The sequence below is a fragment of the Lycorma delicatula genome, chromosome 1, assembly GCF_047948215.1.
Source record: "Lycorma delicatula isolate Av1 chromosome 1, ASM4794821v1, whole genome shotgun sequence".
Taxonomy (NCBI): domain Eukaryota; kingdom Metazoa; phylum Arthropoda; class Insecta; order Hemiptera; family Fulgoridae; genus Lycorma; species Lycorma delicatula.
Genome location: NC_134455.1, coordinates 58,835,112 through 58,846,746, shown reverse-complemented (window position 1 = coordinate 58,846,746; position 11,635 = coordinate 58,835,112). Strand labels below are relative to the sequence as shown.

The following is an 11,635-nucleotide window of genomic DNA, read 5'->3' as shown; positions in this document are numbered from 1 at the left end:
ATTGAGGTATTAGAGAACTTCACAACAAACAAATTTTAAGGGCTTAAAACCCTGAACGACAATGATAGATAACACAGTTGGTTTGTTAATTTTCATGCAATAGCTTCAATTCAGAATTTTAGAGATATAAATTAGGCAATGAATAAAAAGCTCTGAAGCTGGAAAATCATTAAATACTTTGAACATGTAATTTACTTGGACATGGAATTAAGAAGATTTGTGAAGGGTCTTGACAAAAACTTTTTTATTTTTGCAGAGAAGTGAGAGGAAAAGTTTTTATCAATCATCTAATCATCCTTACTGCAATTGAGCTAGGTATGCATCAATGTTTCATTAGTGTCTTCTTCACCTTGAAGAGGGCATGTAATGTAAGTTTGTGAAGTAATGTGCTAAACACACATTGATGAGTGGAATGTAGAAATATGTATTTCTGTAGAAATGAAGTTTCACAGCAGGATTCCTAGATAATAGAAATGATCTATTAACTCATGTTTGGGTAGACAACAGTTTCCTGACCATTAATAAGGATATGAGAGGAAATATTCTATATTTTAAAAAAATTGTTGAGATCTGCAATAAGTTATTAAACTTACTTTCAGTAGATACTTGTTTCCATAGTCTCCACATAAAATTACAATGTCATAGGGCATATTAAGATAAGCAGCCATGTTTCCGGAATTAGGGAAAAACATTATATCATTTATACCCACTACATCTTCTAATGTCTTTGTCATTGAAGCCACTCTGACATCCATCTGAAAAAAAGTAATGATTAGCTGACTGATGATTGCATTTCACATTAATAGAGAAAAATCCAGATTAAAAGCAATGAAAAGCTATGCTGTATGGTTAAACTCAGTCTAAAAAGATTGCATAATTTAGAGAATATTTTATATTGCATAATCTAGAGAACAGAGAATCTAATTGGAAAAAGCGACATATAGTTTTTACTGAGTAAAAATACTAAATTTTTACTGAAATATTTCAATAAATATTTACTGAAAATTTGTAATTATTAAAAATATGTTAGCGAAGATTTAGACGTTTTTTTGAAGTTTTTGTTAATGTAAAATAAAACCTAAGAAATATTCTGAATCAAAAGTTACATACATTAGGGAAAATAAAACTACTGATACATTTCCAACAGTGAAAAATTTTTCTTTTCTATTTAACAACTCAAAGTAGTTCCATATCAAACGATCTATGATAGCACTAAAATGTCGTTATGAAGGTATTGTAATTATGATGAGTAAGTGCATAAATATGATTGCCTATTAAGTACGAACTCTATGATGTGTGTAAGTATACAGTGGTTTATAGACATTCTTCAAAGCACTTTAATTACTGTCTTGGGTTTTAAAATGAATTTTAATACTATTTAAGTTTTTTCATTTATGTTTATGATTTGAAAAAATCCCATTGATGAGAGCAGTTACCATGGATGGGTAAAATATCAGTGAAGAAAAGTGGATTGCACAAGAGAGTAATTTCTTAAAACAATTTCTTAATTTCTAAAAACCAAATCCTATTACATTTCCATTTCTTAAAACCTAATGATTTTACAACACTGGAGTGTGTCAGGGAATTTCACCTTGAAGATAAAAGAATGAGAAATGAGATTAATTTATAACATATAAGAAAAATTCATATTTTACTGATCCTAAACTAATGAGAAAACTAATAAAAGCATTTTCAGCTGATTCTGCCAAAAATGCTAGAGAAAAGACTTTAATGAAAAATGTACAAAAATTAGCAATCAGTTACAATATAGATCTTTCAATTTATGAAGTTCTCTATAATATTATTTTTCAGAGAATAAATAAAATAATAATAATAATAATAATAATAATCCTTTTTTTAAATTTTGATGGCCTCCACATCTCTCCTTACAATCATCCAAAACTTCCTGAAAAAAGAGCCCTAACAGGATAGCAGAATGGCCTTCTTTAATGTGAAGATAAACAGTAAAGAGAGCCTTCGTGTATGCACTAATCCTATCACGGGATGCATGAAGCAGGGGAATGTCAAAAATAATACATTAAATAAACAAATACATAGAAAAACAATATAGAAACAAAATATTAATGTAACCAAGTTCTAACAAGAAATTCTACTCTAATAAACTTATTATGTTGCAGGGTTTAACGCGAAATTCATCAACCACACAACCATACTCGTTTGGCCTTTTAATACACGTTGCTGTAGGTGTCAACCACCATTGTTACACCATTTAAACAGATAGTGCCTATTAAGTGAATAAAAGGAACACGAATGGTTATGTTGCCTAAATCGCATTCAATAACCCCATTAACCATTTTATGGGTGAAGACAAGCTTGTGTATAATGCACCTGACTATGAGCGGCTGCATCTTCTGAAAACAGCACTCCTCCTGATATCTCTTAAAAGAAGAGATATAACAATGAAGACTCAGCATATAGAATAGTCGCTTTTGCACTGCTTCTATGCTATTTCACATATATTCCCTAATACAATTCCAGACGGCAGCACAATATTCAAGAATGGGTCTAACCATAGTTTTATATGGGTGCAGGATGGTATTTGCATACCGAAAATGCTGACTAACCCAAAGAGGAAAACCAAGATTCCTTCAGGAATTGAAGACTATCTCCTACTTACATGTTTACTGAAAATGAATTTTGAATAAAATAAACCCCAAGATCAGAAATAATTTTATTTAACATGGTGTATTGGGTGCTGACCAGGTAGGTATACTTCGTCGTGAGGGGTTTTCTATAATAAGTAAAAGAGCTGTTTTTGCCAAATTAACCGGCATTCTGTTACCAACTGACCATTTATTATATCAGATAGCAGAACTTCATGATCAGAATAGCTGTTAACCCTTGTATAATTTTAAGGTCGTCAGCATGCAATAATGCCTTAGAAGAAATATCCAGTCCAACATCTTTTATAAATAGAACAAATAACAATGGACGAAGGTTGGATCCCTGAGGTACCCCAGAAACAGCCTTGAACTCACCAGACATCCTACCGAACACTTTCACGCGTAAAGGTCTAACAGTAATATAGTTCCGCAACCATTTTAATATTGCTTCACTAACACCGAGGCAGCTAAGTTTCAACAGAAGTAGATGATCATGAGGCACGGTGTCAAATGCCTTACGAAAGTCAAAATAAACAACATCAACCGGTTTACGAGATTCAACTTCTGGAGCAGCGAATAATTAGCATATCGTTAATATTAGTCATAGTGGATTTACCTTCGCGAAAACCGTGCTGATACGGGCGGACTACTTTCTCCAGCGATGTGTAAACTATGATGCCGGTAAACTATTCTTTCAGCCACTTTCGCAACAACATTAATGACCGAAATCGGAAGATAGTTATCGATACAGTGAAGATCATCTTTCTTTGGCACAGGTGGAACAAATGCATCAATTCCAACTGGACGGGAACATTCCGTTTTGCAGACTAATATTATAAATCCAGGATAAAACTGGAGCAACCAGATTAAAGATGCCTTTAATGATAAAAGGTGGCACTCCATCGATACCAGCCCCAGAACGGGGACGCAGACGTTTGATGAACAACTCAACCTCCTCAACAGTCACAACCGGAATGTCGACGATAACGTCACCAAGGATCCCAAAATCAATCCTGCAAACGTCCTGTTGACAAGATTTGTAGATAGACTGAAAACGCTTACCGAATTCTTCACATAATTCTGAACCGTCAACAATAATCCAATTACCAACTTTCAGCGGGCGAATTCCGCCAGAATCTTTTAGTGCTGACTTCACGTAACGAAATAAGTTCTCTTCATGAGAATGATCTCAGAGGAATCACGAGGCCATTCTCAGCCAGCCTGGTCCTTTTTAAACTATCAGCTATTAAGAGAGTTTTAGCCTTACTATGCAATTCAGAAACGTTTTAATAGTAGATCATAATAATGGTTTTCTTTCATGCTTTTGTTTAATACACTTGATCAGGCTAGATGAAAACCAACTCGGAACTTTTTTTGAACTTGGTCAACACAAAGGAATATGCCTATGTATAGCTGAAGAAAGAATGCCGTTAAAAACAAAGACAGCACTGTCAACATTGGGTGATTGATAAACATCTTCCCAGTCAATCCCATCTACAGACTGTTATAAACCAACTTTATTGAAATTTAAGAATTCAGTAGTACCATTACAGAATACTACATCACTGACAGGGCTATTAATAGAAAGCGTATCATTGCCATATCAGGAAGGAGAAGATGGTCAGCCTCTAAACTAACATCCACAGCACCATTGGATAAAACAAGATCTAAAATGTATGAGCCATCGACAGGTAAATGAGAATTATTCTGATGTAAATTTATGTCATCCATAAAATTAAATTAAATTTCGGCCTTCTTCATGGCATAAAAGTGATCATTGTTACTAACAGTTCTATTTTCCACTCAATATTTGGACGTTGAAGTCTCTAATAATAACTACATAATAATCACTAATGTCAATTTTTCTAGCCAGGATATCAGAATAATCCGGCCTAGTATCAGGACTAAAATACTGAATACCAAGCAGAAGATTGACCCTGCAACACAACCGTATTTCAATCCAGACGCATTCGTCCAAGCTTTCCAAATCAGGACGTGTAAGGAAGCGATAGGAGATAGCGATAGGAGGAGCGGTAAGTACTGACCAACCACCATACTTCTTGCTCGATTTAACGGAGTCACGGTCAGCTCTGTAAACGTTAAAAACGTCTGGAAAATATTCGGAATTCAGGGAGGTGTGATTAAAAGCTGATTCTGTAGCAGTGATAATGTCAGAAAGACTTGCGGGAGCAGACACAAAATAACACTGATAGACAAAAAAAAGGTTTTTTAATATTTCTCTAAGTGTGATACCATTACTTGAATTGCTTTTTTGCGTACTTACAGATCTGTAAATACAATTTGATGATTAACAATATCGTGGTAATTGTCGGATTTTTGTTTGCCGAGAAATGTTTTACAAACGTCTTTAAATGAAGCCCAAGCTGCACCTTCAACATTATTTAACACTGAGTTAAATAAATCATATTTGACCAACTCTCTTATTTGAAGACCCACAAATATTCCTTCTTTAACCTTTCCTTCATTTACACTTGGAAATTTCTGTCTGATGTACAAAAATCCGGGATTATCCTTCTTTTACAAAATTTTGCTTTTACAAATTGCTTTTACAAAATTTTTCATTAGTCCTAGCTTGATATGGAGAGGGAGTAAAAATATTTTTTTTGGTTCAATTTCATGAATAATATTTTTATCATTTGGAGTTAAGTTGTCTTGTTTGTTCTACTCTTTGGTAACATAATGTTACCAAACATAATGTTTGGTACTCTTTGGTAACATAATGTTATTCTAGCTCGGCTGTCCCATTTGCACAGAAAACACGTGTACTTACTATAGCCTAACTACATGCTTAACAAAGTAGCTATAACTTTCAAATCACCACATATGTTCTAGCTATGTTTTTTATAATTTATTTTTTCAAGAAAGTCTTTCATTATATCGTATGTCTCTTTCAAATTAATACCATAAGCTATTGGTATTGAAGAATATTTATTACCGGTGTGTAGTAGAACCACTTTTAAACTATACTTGGACGAATCGATGAAAAGGCGCCAGTCCTCAGGTTTATGAACTTGTCCTCAGTACAACATTAGCTCATCAATATTTGTGCAATAAACCAATTTATTTTCATCAATAAAGTACTGAGAAAGTTCTTTTTGTCAGCTTCGAAAGTCCGAAATTTTTATATTTTTTGAAGTAAATTCTAACCTTGCAGTTTTGATCCTAACAGTTCAGCTTGTTTTTTTGATAAATTTAAATCCCTAACCAAGTCATTTAATTCACCTTGTGATACAAGATGTGGCTCATTGGAATGTAATTCAAAATCAAAATCATTGTTATCTTCTTCAGTACTGCCCAATTCTTCATCTCTGCTTTCGAAACACACATTCACAGATGGCTCAGGAACTGGAATAATTTCACTGTGAGGTGCAGATTGCAATGAAGGATATTTTACAATATGTTTACATTTTTAGAAATTCCAGACACAGTGTTAAACAAAAGTAACAATCGGTTACATGACCCTTTGGTTCACACCAAACTATAGGTACACCAAATGGTAAAGTCTTCCGTGCACCTTTTAGCTATTCTCTTAAATATACAGAAAAATTAGTGCGTACTGTATGAGGAGCCCACGTCTTATGATCACGAATTTTACACTGAAAGTACGAATTATATGCTTTTCTAATTAAAGATGTAATGTTTTTTCTATTTGATTTTACGGTAAACTCACCACATACATAACAAAAGGCATCCACACCATTTACAGAATTTCGAGGCATTATGACACGCCATTGTTAACAAACTTAAGACAGCAATAAGACTGAACAAAAGTAATTCATCCCTAAATCCAAAACGCAGCTTAATACAAAAAACATAGCTGGTTTTCAGCTACATGTTTTGACCTGAACATACATGATTAATCTTCTCCACGAAGGCTCACTCTTCAGTATTAGATATGATGTCATAGTATGTGACTATGATATGATTTAATTATTTGTCTAGTATTGTTTATTTATAGCTTAAAAACTATGTTAACAATGTTAAACAACAAAAAATGAGCTAACAAAATACAACATAGGAGTTTAAAATGCTAACTATACGTTGAAAAGTGAAAAACTTCGCTTTGTATTCAACAACGTCCTCCTCTCGACCTGACACTAATATTGCCAGGTCGTCCGCATAAGAAATCAGAGAGACCCCCTCCGGGAACCCCAGCCTTAAAATCCCATCAAATGTGAGGTACCATAGGAGGGGGTTCAAGACTGACCCCTGAGGCACTCCACCTTGCATCCGGAATCCAATGTCACTGTCTGCCGTTGTGGTTAGAAATTCACGCGCGTTGTGGAAGTCACAGATAACAGCTCTTAAATAATCACTGATCTTTTTGCCAGCCAGCTCTCGATTCACAACCGCCCACGGTAGGCTATAAAAGGCATTGCGGATATCCAGGAGGACCATCAAGGAAACTGTTCTGGTCTTCTAGGTGCTCGCCCTGCATGTGTCCGTCCTTGTCACCACTCTTCTCAGGGCGTCGACCGTCGATTTTTATTTATGAAACATATTGGGACGGTAACAGACCTACCCCTCAGCGTTAACCTCGTTCCAAATTCGATCAGAAATGATCTCTCATAAAGTTTTCCCACCGTAGGCAGAAGACATATCGGTCGAAAGGTCGGGGTCAGATCAGTCGTCTTCGGTTTGGGAACGAGCAGTCTGCCCAGTTTACATGTCAAAGGGAAATTGGCCGTCATCAACGCTTCATTAAGGACTCCAACACGATCCATGGGTGCACTCTCCTTAGCTCCGTAAGTAGGACATCTGGTACATCGTATGGCCCCGGACTTTTCTTAGTTGATCTGGTAGGCCGATTAACGAAGTTCATCAACTGAGAAAAGCCTCACTTCAAAGCATGGTGTAACCTCCTGATTTGCTTCTTCCATTATGATGAGGATTTATTACTCTCACAAGCTGTCCGCTTGAAAGCAATGGGAGAGGGGCACCGGACCTTTTCATTAAAATTCGGTACGGCCTCCCCTGTGGATCGTCGTCTAACTCAAGGACCAACCTCATCCAGGCCGCACGTTTGGCTGCTTTCACTGCTGCGCAGAATTCTTTACGTGTATTCTTATAACGAATTTCCGCCCTATCGATTTCGTCAGTGTGGCTGCGTCTTGCACTTTGTAATTGTCTACGAGCTGCCAAAGTTGAAGCTCCTCTGAGATCAGCTATTTCCTGAAACCACCAATAAATATTTTCCCTGAGCAGCGGGTCGATCTCGTTCCTCCAAGCTTGAGAGACTCGGCGTTAAAATCACCCGCCAGTATTGTCGGCTGCTCCGCCGTCCTTATCATTTCTTCAAAATCTGATAAATTCTTCAAATCTTCTTTCTCCAGAGTTAGGCGAAATATATCCACCAATAATGACAGATTTTGTCTAGTATCGCGAAGCGGTTGTAGACGTTCTTATTAGCAGTGTCACCCGATTCATCTATTTTCCAATCGCTGGAAGCAATCAACCTAATATTCGGCTCAGCTAATACTATGAAATCAACGTCTCGTTCCACTGCAACTTTCCAAGCAAGGTTACGACCTTGCTTGCCGACGAGCAGTCGGCATTTTGTTTACGTTAATTTGAAGATATTTCATGATCTTGGTGCGTTACATGTACGGCCTCCGGTCCATTGTCCCACCTTGTCGCATTCTAGGCATTTTTGAGTCTCTCTGCACTCTACCGCCCTACGTCCCGCATTCCCATAACTGAAGCATAGGGCGGTGCGGTTGGTCTCACAGTAATTTCTCAACAAATGACCCCATCCCATTTACAACATTTAACTTTATCAGATTTCACCTCAATATGACAAGAATGCCAGCCTACCTTAATTATGAATTTATCGTCCAGAAGTTAAGCATCCCGTGTCCGGAGCAGGATCATCGCCTTTTGTGTTGTGCCGAACGCGGTCTCATCGAAGAGACTCGATGTATTCGAATTGGGATATCCAATCCAACCTCTTTTTTAATCGCTGCGGTAATCTTCTCGGCTGTAGCGTCAATATCCAAGTCTTTCATGTGAAAAGTTATCATTCTACCCTTACGTGGTCTATCTTCTACTACCGCATCTGTGACCTTGGAACATAGGCGCCTCTTGACGTCTTCTCATTTCGCTGGGGTGAGTCAATGACCCGTATCTGTAGTTTCAGATCTACCTTTATTATGGATAAGATGTCATCACCTAAATCTTTGCCGATACTTCCTTTGACCTGTTTCAACAAGTCTGCGTAGGTCATTCCGTCTTTCTTGATAGTCACAATCAACGATGCTGGTCATTGTGGCATTCTTTTCTTCGACTCTTGGTCAATAATAAAGAGTGGCCACTTAGTTTTTGTTGCGTTTATTCTTCGGATTCAATGTTCTAAAATCTTGCCCAATCTTTCCCCGGTCTCCTCAAACGGTGTAAAGATCAGGAGTTTACCCTTCTTTGAGTTCCTTATTCGGTGAAGCGCCTTTGTGATTTGTCGTACAAGATCTTCATTCTTCTCATCAATGACTATTACGAAGGTAAATGTCAGTGTTTCTTGTGTCTTTGAAGTAGGTGCCGCCTGGAATCTTAGAACCCGCATCCAGTCGACTTGGGATCCCAGGAGCAACCTCCCGATAGCTGGGGTGTATAGGCAATTAGTCCACATTATCTGTCAGATCAGGAACTCGGGCTCGTTCTACTTCTACATCTTCTTTGGGAAAGCCCAGCGAAACCGCAACATTTTTAAATAAGTCCTTCGGCCAACGGATGCCCGTAATACTTTCTAAGTCATCAATGTCGCCGGATTCAAGTACATGTTCCAACTTTTCGCGGATCATAGTCCTAGCTTGTACTCCCTTATTCTCTGGATCTTATCTGAGTTCCGTCTGAGTATCTGTACAATGGGTAAATTTCGGTAGGGATAATTCATATAGCGATCGCATAGTAACTTCTACGTTCCTGGCTTTGTCTAAAATGCCGTAAGCGCACTCTTTTAATTCGGGTTTCGTGTTGGTGTTCGTTTGTATAATCATCATCATCTTGTGAATCTCTTCTAATGAGTGATCCATGTCAGTGCCTTTAGTTCGGTCACCGTTGCTGCTCTCTCTATCATCTCAACTTTTCTTTTCGGTATTCGCATGATATTTACTTCAATCGTTTCTCCTTTCACGATCTCTATAGCAGAGGGTCCAGCTTCTGGCAAACTGAATCTTCTCGTTCGTCTGTGGTCCTCGCTTCCAACCGGAGAGTGGACCAAGCTCCTCCTAGACCTGAAGGTTGTTCTTCCATCTACTTCAAGACCAGACTACGCTAGGCGAGAAATATCACCAGATTCTGGTTAACGGTCAAAACTTCCTTGAAAACAACACCCCACTCACTCTATTTTAGTGAGGGGTGATTCTGAAAAAGGAAGATTTTAAAAAACCAACAGTGGAGCCTACAAAAGCACGAAGGCCTTTAGCGTAGAGGGCGATACAATCGACCGCCCTACATTGGCACGGAGGATTGCATCTTAAATGCCCTTGCCGAGGTGGAAAGCGCCGACTGTAAATATGTTTTGGCAATTTTTATTGACATAGAGGCAGCATTTCCTTCCTTGTGTTGAAGTACTGTCCTCTATAAGTTGGAACGCCGCAATGTTCCCGTAGCCCTGCAGGCCGTGATATGCGATTATTTGTCTAACCGTACGTGTCTCTGTTTAAGGATGTGCACCTAGTTGTGGAAAACTTTCTCACCAGGGGAAGCCCGCAGGGTTTCTTTCTCGGTCCCTTGCTGAGTAACTTGGTATTCGACGGATTTCTGGGACTGACATTCTCAGAAGGGGTCACGACCCAGGCTTTCGCCGATGACTGTCTCCAGTTATATCGTGGTAATTTACCACCACAGCTAGAAGACCGAGCTCAGCCGCAGAGGGCTGGATGGACTTGCAAAATATAAAGATTTCTGTGCCCAAGACGAAGTTTATGCTTCTCAAAGGTGCAGACAAATTATCGTACAGTCGTAACCCCCATATTAAGTATAAAAGCTGTGTAATCAGCCAAATTAGAGTTTATAAGTGCCTAGGTGTTTTATTTGATGAGAAGTTTTTTTTTTTTTTTTTTTTTTTTGGTTGTTTTTGGCGAAAAACGCTTGGGCGTCAACATCGCCCGGTAGTCATTATTAAAAGGGTAATATAACTCCAAAATAATAAGCTATACAAGGTGTAAACATAATATTAATCATATAATAAAAATTTACTAAAACAAGCGAAGAAGGCAAAATAAAACCCAAAACTAATATCACAGACAAAGTTGATAAAATATTAAAGATAAAATAATAGAATAAAGAAAGTATAAAAACTTACCTAACTCTGATGGGTTGTGCAAAAATCCCACCCCGGATAGTAAAATTAAACACATAGAACTAAAAAATCAAATCGAAAATAAAGGTTAAAATTATTAAAAAACTCTCCTTACAGAAAAACATATATAAGTATATTAAATCCCTTGCAGTAACCCGGTACTATGCAAAAAGAGAAACATTCGTTCCAAAACCCTGCCATCATTGCCCAAGACATCACGAATGCTGCTGGGTATATTAAATTGACGACGCAACGCCGCATAACATACGCAGTCCACGAGAATGTGGTGCACAGTCATGCGGCAGTTGCATCGTGTGCACAGAGATGGGTCTCCTCCTGACATTAGATATTCGTGTGTGATCCTCATATGCCCAACCGTAACCGGCAGAGGACCACTTCCTCACGACGAGAGTTCCTGCTAGAAGAGCCCCACGGCAACACTGAGTCTTTAATCCGTCGAAGTTTACTATCGACGGCAGCCGTCCAGCCACTTTGCCACCTTGCTCGCAGTGATTGTTTTATATGATTAATAAAATCAAAGGTAGTAACTCGGGTGGTGAAAGGAGGCTGAATACACGCATCTTTCGCAGCAGAATCTGCTCTCTCATTACCAAGAATTCCAACGTGGCTAGGGATCCAGCAAAAACCTACCCCCTTGTTTCGTTTTTCCAACTCAGCGATTTTATCATAAATG

General features: G+C 37.9%; 1 protein-coding gene across 1 annotated transcript in view; it reads right to left on the bottom strand.

Moving 5' to 3' along the window:
• The window catches only part of LOC142318108 (protein/nucleic acid deglycase DJ-1-like), a 49,158-nt gene that overhangs the window by 18,565 nt on the left and 18,958 nt on the right, over nt 1-11,635 (bottom strand). Inside the window, exon 2 of the mRNA XM_075354643.1 lies at nt 594-755. Within this exon, the coding sequence (XP_075210758.1) occupies nt 594-755 (162 nt within the window). The remainder of the gene's footprint in view (nt 1-593; nt 756-11,635) is intronic.